The sequence below is a fragment of the Sinocyclocheilus rhinocerous genome, unplaced genomic scaffold, assembly GCF_001515625.1.
Source record: "Sinocyclocheilus rhinocerous isolate Xijiao unplaced genomic scaffold, SAMN03320098_v1.1 scaffold2378, whole genome shotgun sequence".
Classification (NCBI taxonomy): domain Eukaryota; kingdom Metazoa; phylum Chordata; class Actinopteri; order Cypriniformes; family Cyprinidae; genus Sinocyclocheilus; species Sinocyclocheilus rhinocerous.
In genome coordinates, this window is record NW_015655570.1 from 352,194 (window position 1) to 374,621 (window position 22,428).

Below are 22,428 nucleotides of genomic sequence, written 5' to 3' on the forward strand. Positions count from 1 at the left end.
AAAAAAAGCAAAATTCACAATTTCAAAAGTAATATATATATATTTTTTATTACAATTTTTTTATTTTGGAGTGAAATATGACCTTGAAAGGTTTTGTGAGACTCTTTCTCTGACATCAAAAAGAGTTGCAAGGCCACTATTTTAAAATTGGCCAAAAGTTAAAAACATTTACATTTATGTAAATACACAAATACACTGGGAAGATGCCGAAAGTGACACAACATTTAACATTAACACTACTGTGACTGCTGTAGGATCTCATGGGTTTTCAATGCAGTTTAAAAAAATGTTTTTTTAAAGTTGTAAATAAAGATATTTGGAGTATGTTGTACAAGAAAATACTATTTCAATCTAATTCAATGTGTTACTTGCTATTTCTTTGTTATTATTTACAAACACTTTCTGAGTGAAAATTGTGAAAATCCTGCAGTGTTCACCCCAGTGTGAGTGAAGGAGCTTGATCAAAGATAGCCATGTTGATATGAGATCCCTCAAGTGTATTTTGAAGCTGATCACAAACACAGTTCCAAATCACTGGAACAGCAACAAACTCTATGGAAATCTCTTGTGTTCAAACATTCCCAGGATTGCTTTGAAAGTCAAATATGCTGTGTGTGTGTGAGTGTGAGTGTGAGAGTTTACATATACCGTATGAACTCTAACCTGCATTACACTCCATTGTTGTGTATGCGGACTCACGTGGCGTGAACAGTACTCACATGAACCCATGCGGTCCATTTCAAAAAGAGTGGCGAAAGTCACATGACCACAGCGCATGAGTCAGGGAAGAGTAAACAGGTCAGTACACTTAATCAGACACTTGCTGTTTTTCAGAATGCACACACCCACATTTCATGAGTCAAGTCATTTCAAAGGACATTTTTAGGGAAATGTATAATGCATGCTTGTAGGAAAACAAACATCATATGACATCATGTGAAAATGAATTGTATACTTTTTCAGATTTTTAACAAAGAATTATCTGTGTTAAAGACATAGTTCACCCAAAAATGAAAATTATGTCATCATTTACTCACTTTTTCAAAAGAAAATGCGAACTAAACAACACTTAATTGTCCCCATTGACTTCCAGTGTATGAAAAAACAATGAGACATTTCTCAAGATATCTTTTGTGTTCCACAGAAGGAAGACAGACATACTGGTTTGGAACAACATGGGGTGAGTAAATGATAATTTTCCTTTTTTGGATGAACTATCCCTTTACCAGAAGACTCCCTTCATTGTGGGTGTGTAACATGTTTAAGTCATGACTGTGTTAAAAACAAAAGTCAGGTGATTGTGAAAAAGGAGGAGACTGTTTACAGAATAAATGAGATGGGCCTTTTAAATTGAATCTGAGGCTTGTAGTAAAACAGGTTAATTTCCTTGTTGAATTAACCTTGACTTGTGAGGCTTGATGGGAAAATCAACTGTTAATACACATTAAGCACCATTTATTTTCTAGGCCTAAATATGTCATGATGTATTCTGTTTGCACTAGAGGTCAAAGAAGTGTAGAATCTTGTCATTGTTTCTGGTTTCCTCTTATGTTTTTCCATTATCCACTCTGAAAACACACGCCCACAAACAAATTAAGCATCTATAGTGGAGATTCCCTCCTGTACTAACTGGATAGCCTTTAATTCACATCTTTACACTTCGGTTCTGTCCAAAACACAGCTCAACCCCTGTGGCTTTCACAGATCTATTCAGTAGAGATGCTAGTCATTGGGTTTTGTGATGTGTGGACAGGACATCATTGTTCTCTGACTCGTTTATTGCATCTCTATTGTCTTTGGCACAGAAGACACCATGATACATTTCACACATATGTGAAAAACATTTTTACATTTTTCTTAAAGAAAAAAAAAATTATGACCCTAAAATATCTAGTGTAATCATTAAGTAAAAATTCTAAAATATTTTAATTCCAACTTACCTAATGATTATTTTGATTAAATAATTTAATATTAAAATATATTAAAATAATTTAATATATATTATATATATATATATATATATATATATATATATACACATACAGAAAACTGTCCCAAAATCCCCACAGGAAAGAAAAATGACAATGTTAATCATTTCTCCTAGACAGCAATAAAATTGAATAGAGAGTGTAGTAAATCTTAAGTGTGTCTCCAGAGCTTTAGATAAGATCTCAACCGTATCTCAGTCTGCACTGCTGATGAGAATTCAAAAGTCTCTCCACAGGGTTCAATTCAACTATTGAAATGCGTCATTGGGAAAAAAGAAAATTTCTCACGTCATACCCTCAATTTATACCTGAATGGGTCTGTGTGGTTAAAGTTCAATTATGATGTCACACACAAAAGAACAAGGAATTAATAACAAACACAGTGACCTGTCAGAGAAACACAAAAGCATTTGGCTGTTCTGTAAATACTCATTTACTTCTGCTGATGACCTCAAAATGACATATTTCTTTAAAAAAGTTTTCAAACACATATATATAAATTACGATGAACTTAAAAAGAAAATAAATTCATTTTTGAGTCATAAAGACACTTTTTATTTGCCAATGAAGAAATGTGCCTATTTCTAAAAAGTATTGCTTCCAAAATATTTTATATGCTTGTTTGGTTTTCTTGTAAATGTTAATAGTAACTTTATAAAACTGATTCAGTGCTTATTTTTTTTAGTAAATAATAAATGGCAGTTATTTTCTTAAGAATTTCAGCCTTTTAATGATACTTTGTCTCATTTTCTTTTTACATGACATTTTTGTCTTGATGTCCCACAAAAAAATGCATAATTACCTAATTAGACAATAAAAACATGTTCACCTTAAAAGATTATTCAAAATCCTTTTTTTTTTTTGCATTAATTTAATTTTAATGAGCTTTAGTAATGTCACAAAAAGGTTTTATATGTTAAGATTAGATAACGCTATAGCAAACATTAAATAACAATAAATATTACTTTTTAACAGCACTTATTGATTTTGGTTAATATTACAAATGTATAAATTACTTTTAATTTAAAGTTAATTTATACAACTGTAAGTATTATGAATAAATGAGAATTAACAACGAACATCTGTATAAATACAGAGTTCTGGCATGAAACTCTAGATGGCGCCGTCCGATAGGTCTAACTCAATCTGACCTAATGACATCATTATCACATGGCACAGCTGATAGGTTCTCTCCTGTATCGGTAGCCAATGAGCTCGCTGCTCAACATTCAAATATATGACTAGTGCTTGCCGTAGCAGTTGCAGCTTGCTTCAGAAACACTCCAACTTCCCCAGCTCCACCTGTATAGATCTGCTACAAGGTGATTCATGTACGCTATATGGGGGTTATTTCATGTATGTTATATTTGCAGCAGCAATATTTCTTACATGCTCACAGCAGCATGTTGTGGATGTATTGGCAGTAGCAGCAGCAGCGTAGCAGATCTATTCCGCCAAGACCAAATACATTAACATTGTCATGTACATTACCATGCCAATCCCTCCGAGAGTTGTCATGACAGAAATAAACATTAAACATTAAAGATTGTTTTTCATTGTTAGTTCATGATACTTAACGCATTGGTACACTACACAAAAAAAAGATGTAGAAACAATTTTCACTCAGAAATTGCTTGTAAATTTTTACAAATAATTACAAAGAAATGACAAGTAACACATTCAATGAAATGTGAAATTTTGAAGTAGAAAGACTGAAATAGTATTTTCTTGTAAAACAAACTCCAATAATCTTTGTTTTATTTACAACTTTGAAAAAAAAAATTTTTTTACAGTGTACATTGTAAGTCGTTACTATTTCCCATATATCAACATCAGTCTAAGCTGCTGATTTGGCAATTCAAATGTAGCTGTTTTTGTTATGCCAATGAATCATATTGAAACGGATAGAGAGGGAGAGGGAGGAGACAAAGAAGGAGAGTTTGAGTGAGGAAGTCTGAGAGAAGGAGGGAGAGAGAGAGGGAGGGAGGGAGAAAGAATGCTATGATGTCACACCAGTAGTGCACTCAAATACAAAAGCAGCTGAGAGAAAGACACGCACACACACACACACACACACACGCTGCTGCCTGTTTCACTAACACAACTCCACAGCACACTTCTCCAGCTCTGAATGTGAGTACTATAGTTCACTTTCCTCTCTCTCAGCACACTTCATCAGCACTCAGCAGTCTCTTTGTCCTCATCTTTACAGCTTTTTTCATTCTCTCTTTCTCTCAATCTCTCTGTATCCTCTCTCTCTCCCATGTGCTGAAGAACTGAGACTGTTTTGGTTAGAGTTACAGCTCCCGATCTGTCTAACGGCTGCTTTCTCTCCTGCTTTGTTTCTTATAGTTGCTCTTTTGCCAACTTCCAAGAGTCTTTTGTGCTGTGAGTCTTTGTGTAAATGTCTCAGTCCCTGGCTGTCTCTATTGTCCATCCCTAATGTACCCAAATTCAAAGTATTCTCTGAGTGCATCATCACAGTTTTAACATGTTATTTCAGCTGCATTTGAACTAGTTTTATGCTCAGGTTGTTAGTTTTGCTTGAGTAAACTCAGTTGTTGTGTGTACTTCTTTTATCACTATAATTAAAAAGCACAGATGTTTATTAATTTATTGCTGCTTTTTTTGTTTTGAATGGCTTCGTTAAGTTGTTTGGTGAAGAAACTGACCTGGTGCATGATTGGTTTTGAATAGAGAGGCTCTTTGTTTGAGGAATGGTAGTGCAATAGGATTATTTTCTGGCTGAGAGAAATAAAGAAAAAAAGAGAGAGTTAAGGACTGAAATGCTGTAGTAATCTGTGTAATCCGTGCAACAGGGATGGAGCTACTGAATGAGAAAACTAAATAAAGTGAATGAGGGAGAGAAATATAGATGCTCATTTAGCCAAAGTCAACAGAGAGAGGAAAATCACACAGCTCTGGAATAAAACAGACTGCTATTGTCAACACAACTGAACAGAAGTCTGGATAAAACCATAAAACATCCAAACTTACAGCTGCTTAGAGGAACGTTTGTCCCAACAGTCTCCTTTAACCCCCACAGGAGAGAAAATCACAAAGAGAATCACTGTAATATAACAATTGCTTCTTCTAGACAGTAATGAGATTAAGTAGAAAGTGTGATTATCTCAGATGTATCTCCTTAAGCTTCATATAAGATCTCAACAGTATCTCAAAATGTACGCCTGACAAGAATCAATGTTTAAAAGCCTCTCCATAGGGTTCAATTCAACTATTGAAATGTGTCATCTGAAAAAAAAAGATAATTTTTCGCTTCATGCGCTCAGTTTATACCTGAATGTGTTCACAGCTCATTTATGATGTCACAACACTCATTGACTTCTGCTTGTCAATACCAAAAAATGTTCTTATAGAGTTACTGTATTTGACTTTCACAAAAAAGTTCAAAATAGGTTATATTTATAGGGGTTCACAGTTTCATAGTTTTCTTGTCACATGAAAACAAAACCTGCATGCTGGTCTTGCCACACCAACTTTGATTTGGTGGATAAATGGATTATTAATCATTTTTTAAATAATGCTTTATTGCATATTTGTGAAGAAATAATAAGACAATGACAAACTACTTATGCCAACATATCAGACTTTCTTAAAGAGACAATTTTTAAAGTCTACAGACAGATATAGCAAGTAGATATTTTTGACTGTAGCCCCAACAAATGTCTTAATTTATTCTCATTGCTGTTTAACAACTGAGATAAGTATTATCATAATCTTATATCTTATTATGAATTTCTTATCAAGATGTTCCAAGAAAAATTCTCAAAAACATCTAAGAGCTTCATTGAGCCTCTTAAGCTATGAAAGAGCAATTAAACTGCTCTCTGCTCTCTTCAGAAAGAGGAAATTGGAGTGGGAAGCTTTGTTGCTTTACAAGTGAAATCAGGATTATTTAATGCAAAGATATAAAGGAGTCGCCCATAAAGAGGGGCTGAACAAAAATGACAACAGATGCTGTAATGGATCTTTTTTTTTTTTTTTTTTTTACCTCCTCCCATTTCTCTCTCTCTTTTAGGCTGGAATCACATGGCCAGAGTGTGGGACAGAAACAAACTCAACAGCAGGATCTAAAATGCCAATCTTTGGAAGATAGAGGGAGCTTTTGTTTGAGAAAAGGACGACAAGAATTCCAAAAAAGGAGCTGGACTCTTCAGAGAGCATTTTTGTGTACCAGCACACTTAATCAAAAGCCTACAACATACATACAGACACAACATGCTGCAGCAAATCCTAGCTGACATGTACATCGACCCTGATGTACTAGAGGCTTTAAATGAGGAACAGAAGAAGATTCTGTTCTTCAAAATGAGAGAGGAGCAAGTCAGGCGCTGGAAGGAGTGGGAAGAGAAGGAGGGCAAGGAGGGGATAAAAAAAGAAAAGCTCCAGCAAAAGAAAGGTATGAACTCACACCCTTTCTAAAAATACAGCCACGTCTGTCATTCTGTCAGCATCAACAGGAGACAAAAACTATTTACAGAACAGTAAAATGTTTTTGCGCGTCTCTGACAGGCCACGATGTTTTTGCACATTCTTAAGTGTGTGACATCTTAATTGAACCTCACAGACCCATTCGGAATAAAGTGAGCACAAGGTGAAAATTTTTCATTTGGTTCCGATGACGTGTTTCAATAGTTGAATTGAACCCAATGGAAAGACTTTTGAATAGTGATTGTAGAGAGCAGCGCAGTGAATATGGCTACATTCACACAGCAGTGCTAAATATATTTCAGTTCTGTTAGAAGAGAGAAAACCCGTGTTCACGTACACTTCAGCTATTAAAGAGCTTGACAATAGCTTTATATAACCAAAATGACTACCTGACAGTTTCAAAAGCCTTTGTTTTTTTTAGAAATATTTGTATTTTTTCCCCCCGAAATAATATTAATAATAACTTAACTAAGCTTCCCAAGCTTCCTGTTTCAATTATATCTGCATTTGATTTTTTCCATTTTATAACTGATGGGGGTACATTTAGATTTTTCAATATTTTGTATAATAGTTTATGTACAGTTTTTTAAATGCTGAAAAATGCTACAAAAAAAAAAACAAAGGTGTCTTTTCAGCATCATTACTCCAGTCTTAAGTGTCGCATGACCCTTCAGAAATCATTCGCTGTTCAAGAAACATTTATTATTATCAATGTTGAAAACAGTTGTGATGCGTAACATTTTTCTGGAAACCAAAAAATGTTCTTTCAAAAATAAAATCTTACTGACCACAAAATTTAAACGGTAGTGTAATTTAAATACTGACAGTGCAATACTATTTCAACACATATAGAGCCTGATTTAGTGAATTCACCCCTTGCTGTGCGAACGTGGCCAATCAGAGAATGATTCACTTTTATTGAATCTCTGTGCAGATCCTTTTACGCATTTCCAGCAAACTATACGAAAGCAGCTTGTTACGAGGAACTCAAAATAAATCTTTTAACACACCCTTACTGATGTAACAAGAAAATCAATGCCTGTGTGAAACGTACCAACGTCATTTCAAGGAGAGCACATATTTTTGAGGCCAAAGGAAATTAAGTGACCTGAAAGAGAGAAAGAGTCACATAACAATACCGCAGAGACATGCTACAGCATGCTACAGCTACTGCAAGGGTGAAACCAGAGCCAAATTCCAGTTTTGCAACACTGACCTTGCACCACGGCACAATACTTACATGCAAATCACCTTGCAGTAGATTACTGTTTATCTCCATAGCATCAGCATTTGTAAGTAGTTGTTTGGGATCTAACCCCTGTAATGCTGTAGGGGCCCAGCCACCATAAATTCCTCTAAACATTTCAGGGCTTTCTAAGACTAATGCCTGAGGATGTGCTTTGCCAGAAATTTGGGCATGGAATGTTCTCAGGAAGCACAACATGCAAAACAAAGCAACCATAAAAGAGCCATTTTTGGTTGCCCGAAGAACCTTTCAGTGAACAGTTCTTAAAAGAAACATTTTTCTTAGTGTGAACAGTATTTAAAAAATAAATTTTGTGGAATTAAAATGTTCCAGAGATTTTAAAGATTCCTTTATTTTTAAATGAAAATTTAGAAAATGTACTCACCCTTAGGCCATCCAAGATGTAGATGAGTTCGTTTCTTCATCGGAACAGAATTGGAGAAATGTAGCATTAAATCAAATGCTCACCAATGGATCCTCTGCAGTGAATGGGTGCCGTCAGAATTAGAGTCCGAACAGCTGATAAAAACATCACAATAATCCACAAGTAATCTACACCACTCCAGCCAATCAATTACATCTTGTGAATGGAACGGTATTTGACAGTGCAATCAAACAAATAGACAGTGCAAGAAACAAGTGCAAGACAGTGCAAGAAACAAATCCATCAAGGCATTTTAACTTTTAACTCTTGCTACTTAATTGATGGACTGGAGTCGTGTGGATTACTTGTGGATTATTGTGATGTTTTATTAACTCTTATTCTGACTGAGCAAGTGATGGTCCAATGAAGCAACAAACTCATCTACACCTTGGATAGCCTAAGGGTGAGTACATTTTGGGTGATTTATTCCTTTAAAAATGAAAGTTCATTAGAGAATAGAGAAAAAAGAAGCTAATAGTGTGGTTTTCAAATGACAGTATGAGGAAAAAACTCAGAACAAGAGTTTGTGTAACATGGAATAAATATATTGTACATGGAATTTCAAAATATCAGATGCTCGTAACATCTGTGACAGCTTGAACCTATGTTCTCTGGCTGGGAAAAAACATTCAGTTCATGTGTTGATGACGATGGAATCCAGCTGAACAGGAATTGATGTTTACAACAGCATTTGCTCAAGGATGTAAATGTTCTTGTAAGTGTTTCTATCACTAGTGCTGGTATTCTCCCCCGGCTTCTGTTTCTCATCAAAAAAGCGTCAAGTCACATGGGCCACATGTAACACAGGGCCTTTGTGATGTATGTTCATCTCCTGCACAAAAGAGAGCTGCTGTGTCACAGTCATGCAGTTGGACTCTTATTCATTTACTTTAGTTTGACATGAACACAGTCAAATCTCTTTCTGTACTCTTTTGATTTTCTCTCCGTGGACACACAACTGACAGGGTTCACAGCTCATGTCAATGGCAGCATTGTGAAATGCAGCTGTGTCTGTCTTTCTCTCGCTCAGCACTTTGTGGCTGGTTTTTTCAGTCGCCTCAGCTGATACTGTGTGTGTCAGCTCTGCGTCAGCGGTAGTCGAGATAAATACTGTTGAAGTTTCCGTTGGCAGCTCTTTTTGTACACAAACAAACACAACTATTGGCTACCACTGGAACTTTGTACCTGAGACTCTTTCGCTGCCCACTGGAGAGAAAAATCACCAATGAGATTTCTGTTATATGTCAAATTGTTTCTCTTTCACAGTAATCCGATTAAATGGATAGCAAATGGAGACTTTGAGGTGTGGTCAGACTAAACATAAGCCTGTGGAATTAATACAGACACCTAATATGCGTCAATGAATATGAGCAGCAGGGTGTGATGCCACACTCCAGGACAGTTTTTGAAGTATAACCCATCCTTTTTTTCCCAGACATTTCCTCTAAAGGTGCAAATCATTTAGAAGCACACATTAGTCCAGCAAATCATCAGCCAAAGGAGTGAGTTTGTGAGCTACACAACTAAATTAAACACTTTCCAATAAGTCCTGGTAACATTTGTTAAGGTGTCACAAACTAATATTTTTCATTGTATAAATAGATGTTGGTGTTTCTGCATATTATGCATTTTTGACATTTAAAAAGTATTATATCTGCATTAATGATTCCTAATGCATTAACTAATGTAAGTAACATAACTGTCCTCTTTTTCTTTTTGAAGCCTAACACTAGTTTTTGATAAATAATAGATTATACATATTATATCAACATATACAATCACTACTGAAAAATTAAAGCATGCATCTCATCTTAAACTTGTTAACACTCTTTAACGTCAAAGATCTCAACATGAACTCAACCATTTATCATCAAATTACAAATAAGACCAAATAATCAGAACATCTTCATTGCTCTATACAAGTGCTTCCCAACCTTTTTGACTCCAAGGCACTGTCCACAACAACAGTTAAAGACCTACATCCTTTCCAGCTGTTCATGATTCACTGGATAAATATTTAGCATAAGGATTTGAAAAAAATATTTTTCTCACAATATCTAGCTGATATACCTGAACTATTTTGTAGAGCTTGACATATAGAAAATGTATATTCATGAAATGCCTCAAAATTCTCATGAAATTATAGGATTTTATTAATTTACATGACTTTTCAAGATGTAGAAATCATACTTTTATAATTAGGCTTCCTTATATATCCAGGTTTTTCATGAACCATGGTTCTTTGAGAGAAAACAGATTCTTGAAAAGAATACTCTTAGAATAGTTTGCTGTGGGCCCCTGGTTGAGAACCACTGACCTGTTCTTCTACTATATCAACAATTGTCTCATTTATGCTTATTTTAAGGAGTTTAAATGGATAGTTCACCCAAAATTGTAAATTCTGGAACAATATGGATCGGAACAACATGGAGGTTAGTAAATGATTGAACTGTACCTTTAAGGAGAAACAAAGAGCGACTTCCAAGCTATAAAAGTCTCCTATTGGATGGTATAAACAGATTTTTTGAGGGCTTGTTTTCTTTAATTTGTAGTTTTGTTACATAAAAGAAAGGAAAAGCTCAACCATTGATAAGCTGCGCTCCTTTACAAGGTGTAGCTCTAATCTCGATGTTCAGGTGTGGGGTCATAGTGCTTTAAGAAAAAATCCTCAAAAAACACATTCATCATCATGCAGTTACATCACCTTTCAAAAACACACACCATGTCTTAAGCAGCATATGTGGGTGCACCATGTGACCTAGGTGACACACACACACACACACACAAAGATCTAACCATTAGTGTGACAAAATACCTTATAAAGATGTGTGTCAGTTTTATTATATAACTTTTGTAGTTTCAGCTACACATACTGAACATTTCTGAGATTTCTAACAGAAACATCCTCTAAATTCATCCCTGCATGTAAGTGAAGCCATCTGATCTGCCTCGCTCTTAGATGTAGCGTTGCTTCTGTCAACCTGGAGAACCAGTTCTTTACATAACCCTTTCTGCTGGTGCTGAGGTGTGTTAGGTTTTCCCTTACGTGTATGCAAACAAAAAGAAAAACAGATCGTGCCCTGCTGGAACAAACCGTTTCCTGCTGGGAAATTCTTGACATTTTTCTAATTCCCACTGTGATATGCATGGTATTACTATGTACTTTTAGATTGTTTAGCTGAGGTGAACTGTGGCCCCCTACGATCAGCACAAGGATCCTCTTTGTCGCCTCTTATGTAAGAACCACATATAATTTGATCACACTTCATTTCTTGCCTTCAAACACTTGGTGTAATCTGAGAAGTTTAAATCACACTGAAATAATGATATGGGTGACGGGGAAGGATTCACAGCCTTTTTGGGTCGGTGCAAGTGTCTGTAAGGTGATAATACAAGCCTGATGAACGCTGGCATTGACATCTACACACTGAATGACATTAACTTCTAAACCAGAGCAGGCGACCTACAGTATGCAGGATCAATTTCACTCAATGTCACAGTGCCATCTGTCTGTGAAAAGGACACACTACAGAGTGTAATGTTGAAAATCAAGAGGTCATGGTTTGGCTGGTTAACATCTCAAAGAGGTCTCTAATGCCTAAAAAAACATCCGTTAGTGTTACCAAATAAAATATATTGCATCAGAATACAATTTTAAAGGGCCGTCAATGGAGAAATATGCTTTACGCAGGACCTTTTGAATTTAGTAAAGAAGATCTAAATAAAATGAAATTACAGACTATTAAACCTCAAAAATACCCATTATCTTTGTTCAAAAAGCAAGTAAAAGGACTAAACATGTGTTGTTGTCTCTGTTGTGCATCTTTGTCTTTGTAACTTAATTGTTTCTGTGTTGCTCATTTATTTATTGTTTCTCAGATATTGATTTTCTTGACATGTTTATTGTTTTTTCCTCAGGCCCTTGTAAAAGTGTGAGCTGGCTGCTTGGCAGCGACGGTGATGTGCATGTGTGTATTATCGGAGAATCTGACGAGCTCAAATCTCCAAAACTCATTCTGTCCGAGCTGAAAAACAAAGCTGCGGCCAACCCCAATACTTTCAACAGGTACAACACCCTCAATAATAGGTAGAAATACACTATGGAAGGGATTATGGTTGACTGTACATTATGGACATTAAATATTCATTTAAATGTATATGATTTTAAAAAGGATGTATTTGATTGATCAAAAGTGACAGTGAAGACATTTACAAAGTTTCTATTCATCACAATTCGAAGACTAATATATATATATATATATATATTTGTAATAATATTACAAATATGGTGAGCATCGACCCAAATCTATTTAATGGTAGAGTGCTTAGGAAATCTAGTTGTCTTTTAATGGTCATTGCACTAAAATATCTGATAGCTAAATACCAGCTAATTTAGCTAATACAGACTCAGAATCAATTATCCCAGAGAATCATATAATAAACCTCAATAACAGCAGGCAGAAATACTTACTAATAACAGCAGATAAAAATACACTGATACTACACCACAAATTCAAACATTATAGCAATCTAACTATTCTAAAAAACCACAGAGTTAAATGCGCTTTTCTTTGTTCACAGAGCAAAAGCAGAACCTGTAAATAGCAGCTTGACCAAACCCAGCAGAGCACAACAAACCAGCACAGAATCAGGGATCCAGCTACTGCTCAAGGTGTGTGTGGATACTAAATGATGTCAATAAATAAATAATGTTTTGCTTAGGAAATTATGTTGTATTGGACATAATATGGTAACCCAACACAGTTCCAAAACTATTAATTTGCACAAAAATGTTGTAAAAAAAATCTAATTAAAATTGCCATAAACTTCATAGGCCCAACAAAATTAAAAAGTTATTACATTCACAATTTACATGAATTCATTTAGCAAACACGTTTAACTAAAACAACTTGCAATAGAGGAATACAAGTGATCCATTTTAAGGAGGCATATATATAGGCTGAATAGTAAAACCACTGATCTATAATAGATAATATAATATAGATCAGATCAGTGAGTAAAACTGACCATTTCCAAAAAAAATAAAAATTTGAGTCACATTTGTCTTTTACGTTTGGTCATTTTTTTGTTGATTTTTTAGGATGGCAATGTCACACAACCTCTCCATGTTGGTATCATGACTCGCTTCTGAGTACGTACATACTCTTTTTAAGAGCCTGTTTAAAGACGTTTTTTCATGTTTTTATGAGAAAAAAAATAGTTGCACAATTTTGCGTCACGAAGCGGTTAGGGCAGTGTTTCTCAACCCTGGTCCTGGGCGCCCCCCAGCACTGCACATTTTGTGTGTCTCCCTAAGCAAACACACCTGATTCAACTCATTAGCTCATTAAAAGAAACTCCAGGACCTGAAATGGGTGTGTCAGATAAGGGAGACATACAAAATGTGCAGTGTTGGGGGGCACCCAGGACCAGGGTTGAGAAACACTGGGTTAGAGGATAGAGAATATCATTAGCTTAGTGTAAAAACAATTGACCTGAATGGAAAGTCCAAACGTGTGCGTGAGTGTGCATATGTTTAAATGTGATTTGACATGAATGTGCATATATGTGAGAAAACGCACATGTATGTGTTTATGACTTTAATAATAAGAGCAGCAATAATAATAAGACCATGGGTGTGTGTAGTTGGACAGGCTAGGCTCCCCTGAGCAGATGGTTTAGAGCCTGGGCAGAGAATTAAACGGTGTCAGATGGCAACAGTGCCACATTGCCAGAGGGAATACACACACACACACACTTCCATCTCTCTTTGTGTCTCTAAATTTGTCAACTCCGATTTTATAAGTGTTTACAAATGAGTTTCATTTAATCTGCCACAGAAACCAGAGGAGCTCAGTGATTCCACGACAGTCTCAGATGAGTCCAAGCAGGACAGCGGTTCTGATCAGTCAGCTGACGACACCAGGGGCCAAACAGATGACTCAGACTCAGGCAGTGCGGAGGAGGACATGGGCCTTTACAGATCACATATGAGCAATGCAGAGACAACAGTAGCAGACAGACTCAGAGAGCTTCAACTGCACAGAGCAATGAAAGAGCATCTGTCAATCAACAACAAGACACACCCACTGGACACACCCACACCAGACAAAGGTAAGAGCACAGAAGTAGAATCTCAATTAATCCCAGGTATTCTTTCAACAATATACTATATCCCAAGAGGTCAAACTAAACTTTTATTATCTATTAATTTAATCTGTTTATCTATTCATTCAGTTTGTAATATTTTTTTTCTGTGTTTGAGGTTACATTTTTTTCATATATATATTATATATTTACATATTACATATCATATTTCTATCCATAATTATAATTATATTATATAAATATTATTAAATATCGAAATATTATATTATTTTATTATAATACTACAATATTCATATTCATTTTATAATATTAAATATCTAAATATTATAATATTTTATAATATTATTGCAGAACTAAAACATTAAATAAAATAAAAATAAGCACAACATATATATATATATATATATATGAATGATTAAATACATAAACATTATAATACTGTTTAATATTATTTCATTTAATATTATTTAATAATATATTTATATTAGTTAATATATAAGTATTAAATATAAATATTATAACAACTATTCAACAACATCTGTCCTAATAAGACAAATATCACATAATAAATGACATCAAAATACATTTATTTTCAAAATTAAACGATTTATAAAATAATTATATATAATTTTTTTATTTATAAAATAATTGTGTATTTGTTTGCGTAGTATTTAATTTTGATTAAAATATTTTTCAAATATAATTGAAAAGTAACAGATAATAAATTATCTCATATATATTTGGTTTAAAATGGTTTATTAAAACCTTACATTTAGAAAGGGACATTCATGTTGTTGTCAATGTAAATGGACAGCAAGCGCCATCTAGTGGACTTCTAATGTCAGTAGCACCGCCAATATACGGTAAGGCCTGCATGCGCCACCTACAGGACACACCAGTCACAGCAACACTTTCCTTTGTTTACCAGCTGCGGCTAATATTTTTAAAACAAGGCACTTTGCGCTGGTCTTTGCTTACTAAAATGCTGCACTGTCTGCAGACCTACACATCAAGTACAACCAAAACTCCTTTGGAAACAGAAAACAAATACGAGCTCACAGGATTCAAAACATATTAACGACCGCATCCTACCTCTACCTGACTTTCAGCTTGGGATGGCAGATGTTGGTCAGGTGTTGTGCTGTTTGTGTCGTAACCTCATAATATTGCACATACATGTGTATTTATTTAATGTTAAAGTGGATAAATGATGATTTGCGTGTGGCTCATGTGTACGTTTGTGACTCAATATGTGCGGGGACGCGCGCGCGCATATGTGTGCGCTGGAGCGGGAATTTGCGCTGATCCCACGTTTCCATGGCGACAGCATAACGCAGTCAGGGGGTCACGGCTGCAGGGAACGGCCAGAGAAACATCAACAGGAACAGCGGCTCAACTCCTGAGAGAGACGTGACAAAACTAGATTGCTCCCTTTATAATCAGCACAGCTGTCTAGTATCTAGTTACAGCCTCTGAAATAGGTCAATAGACTACTAATCTTATAGGCCTATAGGCTACAGGCACTGGACTAAAAATATATTCAATCAGTCATCGCTCCCAAAATGAATTCAATGCGTCATCTTGTTAATGCTATAAATTAATTACAACAATAAAATAAAATTTCATCATGAACATACATGAACAACAATATCAATTAAACCACAGAAATTCCAAAATGACATTTCCCTTACATTCAACTTCCAAAAGTGCATTCATCTTTGCCATGTTACATTCATTTAGTTGACTAGTGCTATACGCAGTATTAACAAAAACATTAATGGCATAAATAAAAACACACTGACAAGCTACGCAATATCGCGTTCATAATCGAATGCGACTCATCTGCGATTATGAAAGCGATACCTTACGGTTTGGAAAGAAAAGGAGAAAACATGACAGTACAACTTGGCAGATATCGCATTTTGCGTAAAATTAAAAATGGACTTTTCAATACCGACCAGATATTCCATCATCACCCAGGTGCTGATAGCCCGCGCGCACAGGTGAGACCTGAACAGCACACGTTGATATCTGTGTTTAAGCTAAACTCATTTAAGCTTTGCCAGTTTAAACATTTAAGAGCCAGAGGAAGCGAGCTCGCGCAGTGAGAAAATTTGTGCGTGCGCTCATCCGAAGCGCACAAACCAGCGCCTCAGAACACAAGCAAATATTAAGTTCTCTCTGATGTATTGTGTTTAAATGGACAAATTCACACAAAAATTATGTCAAAATGCCCGTCTTGGTAAGTATCCTATAGCAGACATAGCTGGCTGAATGTACTGTATCAGTGCACTGGATCAGTGCGTTCTCTTAAAGTGATAGCACTTTCTTAATATTAATCAAACAGCAACAACAAAGAAATCGCTCACTGCTCTTGATTAAATAGCTTTTGTAACTTTAATAAAGATTCATCTTTAATTTATACAGTCTAATATGCAATGCTGTTTTACATTTCATTACTTTATTCAATTTAAAAACTAATGTTAGACCTACCTAAAAAAAAAAAAAAATGAAATCACTGTTTATTTTATTTGTATCTTTACTCTATTGTATTTATTTGTGCTGTTGCTTGTAGTTAGATAAATTATTCTTATTTTCATTATTTTTGACAGTATAGTTTTTCCCTAAACATAGCACATACCGAACCATACCGAAACCGTGACTCTAAAACCGTGATACAAACCGAACCGTGAGTAAGTTGAACCGTTCCACCCCTAATATATATATATATATATATATGTGTGTGTGTGTGTGTGTGTGTGTGTATGATGAAGGTCCAAAGAATTACATCTGAATATATTGTTAGGCCTATAAGTGTGAATATATATATATGTAAATTGGAATATAGATATAATTCTAAATGTATATATACAAAACTGAGTATATGAATATAAATCATGAATAGCTATATGTATAGAAGTATATCTGAATATATAGTTATAAGTCTGAATATATATAATAAAATAAGAAACACAAAAACATTTATGTATCAAGATATGTATCTATATATTCAGGCTAACAAGCTATATTCAGATTTGATATAATATTTCTTGTTTAGCCCTTTATAAAACTATATATGTATTCATATTTGTCCGTCCTTTTTGCTTTTTGGATGTTTTTTTTTTTTTCATTTTCATTTCATTTTTCATTAAGCTTGTCAATGTATTCTGGGATTTCCTATATATACAAAATTTTAACATGTCCTGTTTCAGATTGGAATAGAGAATAGTAATTGCTTAAAATTTATATTACATTTACATATTTACATATATTTATATTACAGTTTATATTACATTTTGAAAAGACAAATTATTGTTTTAAACTTAAACTTTTAAACATGAGTGTCAATGTCCCCAAAATGTCTTGCATTGCATTGTCGGAACTGAATAGATTGTTTTGAATTTCTTTAGATTATTTGGAAGAGTGTGTTATCGCTGATGACTTTGACACGTTGCACCTGCTTGGACATTTTTAGTGATTATTATGGGAACGATCTTGTGTTGCCGTGCCGATGCTTGCAACTCAGATATAGAGGTTGCGTCACGTGAATACAAGGGGGAAAAACTGCAGGTAGAGGACATAGTAAAGACCCCTGCATCAGTGCGGAAGGAAAAAACTGATGGCAGAGAGTCAGTCTCACCGGAAAAGTGTGAAGGGGGCAGAACTCCAGGCTTAGACCCCTCAGGGAGAGTCTAAAAATATAGTTCTCCACCCACTGGCCTCTCCTCTGAGTCTCACTCTCCACAGCATCTGTCTCTGAAGTCACCCACGATCCCCACAAGTGTCCTCCCCGTCTCGTCCCATTCCCCCTTTTACCTCATTCACCCCTTCACCTTTTCCCTGACCACCTGTCTAACCCTGTTTAACACATTCAAATTGAGTCATCACTCCCATAACCTTTACCCTCTACCTCACTCTCACGTGATTTTTTGTACTCTCTTCGTCCTTTACTTTCTTCCTCTCACTTTTTTGTTGTCTTCTGCCTGCTGTCACTCTCCTTACTTCTCCCTCTTGTGACCTCTAGACCTGCCTCGAGTGGGTGGAAAGGAGGATCAAGAAAGAGAGAGAGAGAGAGACAGCTGTGGAAATATTATAATCCCCGGCGGGTTTGTGTCAAGGGTCTAACAGCTTTTTAGTCAGCAGTGATTTACAGACAGTCAAAGTCTCGTAATCACGAATTTCTTAACGCGATTAATTCAAAAATCCTTAACGGGTTAAAATAATTTAACACAATTAAGGCAAAATTACTGAAGCACTTTTTCTATTCTAAACCTTTTATCCGATTTCGCTTCTCTGATTGCAATCAGATCATTTTAAACCCATAAACTCCGGGAAAGTTTACATTCCAATGATCCAGTAAGTGAATGTATTCAAACAATCAGTCCAAAACAGCGCGAATGTAAAGAAAACCAGGCTTATTACATCAGAGATAGCAGAGAGAGCAGATAGCCTACTCACGTTGCATTTTCAGTTAATTTTTCATTCAAGTGTGTTTCGCTTTAAAACACGAACTCTGTCATATTCTATGATTGTCTCTGAATAGCACGAGCCCTCATGCATCGCGCTGTGTGAAATACAAATTGAAAACATCCCACCGCTGTATGACTAGATGAAATATGCTTCTCGGCTGGATAAAGCAAACCAGCATCTCACTAGTAGTAAAGAAGCGTGAGTCTTATTTACTGAAGCACAAAAACCATGTATGAGCGCATGTCTGACACATTTAAGTACATTCATGTTGTTTCCACACACATTCTGGATAATTTTTTGATTTGTCTCGTGTATGTTGCTGTGTTTAGTCATATTGAATGGATCCATGTACTGTAATAGGTATATGCAGTCAGGTCAAGGTGGTTGGTTTATGGTTTTTTGCCATCTCATGGCTGGCCTGACCTCAGTATGTGGTCCTGTTCAGTATCGCAACTTGACTTGTCTAAAATGTAAACAAGCTCTTTGCTGTTTTACTGTACACATACTATACACTGTGAATTATGAAAATTGTATTTTGTATTTTTTTTTCATGTGTACTTTGGTATCCATAAATGTATAAATTGTATGGACTCCTTATATCATTTGGTTCTTTAGTGTCCTTTTAGAGTCTCCAAGTATCCTTTTTTGGAAAGACATCAACATTTATCTTGTTTTGTTTCCATGTCTAAAGACACAGTCTTTCTTCTCTTTTTCTCTAAAGGAGTGGTGAAAAATAAGGATAGCGGTCTGACGAATGGCAGTCGTGTGGCTCAGCTCAGGAAGAACTTCAACACCACTAATGCCCCATGTGTCAAACCACCGATCCCCTGCAAGCCCACTCACCTACTGGCTTCCCCCTCTGTCAGATAAACACAACACTGCTACACGCCTGAAAAATATCCTTGTGTATCCAAAAATCTGCAAAATGAACTAAAAACACTAGAAAGACCTGCGCATACCTGAGCGTAAGAGCAGATCCAGGTGTGGACGCAGCTGGAGACGGATGTTATAAGGAAATCAAACACTTCTTATGACCCAGCTCGAGCCATCACTCTTCAGGTTTCACACTGTTTACAGAGGAATATGGTCTCCAAAAGACTCAAAGAATTGTTCTACTCCCTTTATACAATATTGTTTATTTTTTTATATTTTTTCTTATATAAACTTTGTTTCCTTAAGGGGAGGGTGACCAAAGTTATTGTGTCATGTTTGTATAGATAATTTTTCGTCTGGTTGTAAATAACGGTGTCATATTGTATTAAATAAAACAACTGGTTTTGAGAACTGAATGCTAATGCTGTTCCAGAACCTCCAATGTCTAGATGGATGGATGGATGGATGGATGGATGGATGGATGGATAGATAGATCGATCGATCTTCAAAATGCATTTCCATATTATCGCCACATGTTTGGTAACTCAGCGGCATCTGGTTCATGATGGAGACAGTCAATCATTCCAGCAGCTGGGATAGTTATCATCTGTGCGTTCCGACCGGTCGAGACAGACGGCAGTGCCGGGCCGTCATGCTGACCCTCTCGTCTCAAATGAGCACATGCAGCTGAGTTACTGACCTCTCCCTTATCTCCCTCCAATCCGCACTTCCTCTGAAGGATCAGGGGTGGAAAAAGAGAGACATAGAGGTGCATGGAAATAGAGGGAGCACAGATACGGAGGAAAAGATAGTAAAGAGGGACATAGGGAGATGGAGGGAAAGTAAAGATGATCTGAAGAGGATGGGTCACTCAATCTCATAAAATTTAGTTGGTTTGCAGGTGATTCTCCTTCTGTTGGAGCTGTGGCCTCGTGGTTTGCACATGTGCTTTAGAAGTGGTGGTCAATGGGTGGTCAATATATATTTGGAATTCTTTCTCATATACTGTATATATATATATATATATGTACATTTTATTACATAAAAACTATTAAATAATATAAAAAATTATGTATATGACCATAACCATATTCAGTTAGTATGATGTTATTTTATATAATTATAATTCCAATTTTAAAAGCTTATATATAGCTTTTATACACATAAGTCAACATACATTCAAATTTGACCCTATTTACTTTCTTTTTTATACTTTGTCTTCCAATTCAACACAATTTTACATTCTGTTCAGATATAACCATAAACATAAACAGTTATTATGATGTTAAATAAATGTAGTTCTGAGCAAAAAAAAAACAAAAAACAAAATGACATCAACTTTTTACAAATACTTTTTATGTTGTTTCAAAAATGTCTATTTCAAATAAATGGTGTTCTTTTGAACTTTCTATTCATCAAAACGTCCTGAAAAAGTATAATAGTTATATAAATCAAAATTAGAGAACAACCTATAATTTCCTAAATTTCAAGGTCACTGCTTAGTCCTATTTGAAGTTATCCTAACAGGAGTAGAAGGCCAGTTTTTAAAGCATATTTCATAAATTAATTGTATTTTGATGCACAGTAAGAAAAACCTTAAATGAGATATTTGAAAAAGAACTGATCAAAATTAGAGAACACTTACAGATACCTCCAAAAATTGCAGGTTTACAATGATACTAATTCATTCAAGTCCCCCCAAGAAGCTGGTCATCCACGTAAGACAAATGCACGAGAAGACAGGATAATCCAGAGAATCTCAATTGGCAATCGGTTCAACACTGCAGCTGGAATTGCTCGCCAGTTCAGTGCTGAACAGGGTCTGCTGGCCCAGAGTCCTGATCTAAACCCAACTGAAAATCTCTGGAAAATCCTTGGCGACAAAGTTATGGCTAAGAAACCCACTACAGTTACCAAACTTTGGAAGAGACTGGAAGAAGAGTGGACCAAGATCACACCTGCGCAGTGTGAGAAACTAGTGATATCCTGCCCACACAACTTTGGGCACTGCTCTGACGATTTTATCGGTAAAATAGTTTAGCAACTTAAAAGCTACATGACATTCCTCACTAGCGAAGTAATAACAGTACTGTTCTTGAAGCCAATGAACTTACAGTTTCGCTATTACTTCGCTCTTAATACCAGATATAAAAAGGGCCTGACGCTGCTGTCGAACACTGTTGATAGACGCACAGACTCAGGCTATTCACACACCTTTATCTCTCTCTCTCACTCTCTGCAAAATAACTGCATTAGTCTGCATTATCAATGGCTCAAGCATTCATTACTAACTCTAAAATGGCGTTTTGGAATTAACAAAGGAGGTGTGGGATGAGATGCGTAAGCAACATCTGAACAATGTCTTGAGGTGTGGTAACTGTGGTGTAAGTGAAAAAATGTACTCCGGTCCCTTGAATTATTAGAAAATATTGCACACCCAGTGCTTCACATCGTGGCTGCATCATCACCACAGGTCTGCATTATTTTCTAATTCAACGGCCGTCATCAATTATTCCTTAAAAGTTACTGTACTTTAAATACTTATTTATCTATTTATTTATTTTGACTGACGTCACCTCGGCCAAGTGGAGTTAAGTCATTCACATCGACTGCAAACAAGTATTCAGGTTTGAAAAGCCCACTTTTGATTTGAATATTCTGCTTGCAGTCAAGTAAACTTCATTCTAGTCTGCACAAACATTACACAAAAACAGCGGCCTGTTAATATGGGATGATAGATTTAGTGCCGATTCTCTCAATGATCTGATGCAACCAACCGTTCTAGATGTATGTTTTCAAAACTCAACTAATGATGGCTACCTACCATAGAAATACCTCTGATGTGTGGATGGCGAGAGAACGGATTA

The 22,428-nt window shown here is 35.7% G+C and overlaps 1 protein-coding gene across 1 annotated transcript; it reads left to right on the plus strand.

The window, feature by feature from the left end:
- The first annotated feature begins 4,037 nt into the window (after nt 1–4,037).
- Nucleotides 4,038–19,973, plus strand: LOC107718492 (SH2 domain-containing protein 4A-like). Its single transcript, XM_016525585.1, has 6 exons — nt 4,038–4,121; nt 6,028–6,408; nt 12,029–12,176; nt 12,692–12,782; nt 13,951–14,224; nt 19,410–19,973. Exons 2-6 carry the CDS (start codon nt 6,228–6,230, stop codon nt 19,556–19,558), a joined length of 843 nt encoding a protein of 280 aa, XP_016381071.1. The 5' UTR covers nt 4,038–4,121; nt 6,028–6,227; the 3' UTR covers nt 19,559–19,973.
- Nucleotides 19,974–22,428: the final 2,455 nt, after the last annotated feature.

Excerpts from the sequence above, each read along its gene's own strand:
- LOC107718492 (XM_016525585.1), top strand. The coding sequence starts at position 6,228 with ATGCTGCAGCAAATCCTAGCTGACATGTACATCGACCCTGATGTACTA. Across the intron at positions 6,409-12,028 it reads AAAGCTCCAGCAAAAGAAAG|GCCCTTGTAAAAGTGTGAGC; the intron begins GTATGAACTCAC and ends TTTTTTCCTCAG. Across the intron at positions 12,783-13,950 it reads GGATCCAGCTACTGCTCAAG|AAACCAGAGGAGCTCAGTGA; the intron begins GTGTGTGTGGAT and ends AATCTGCCACAG.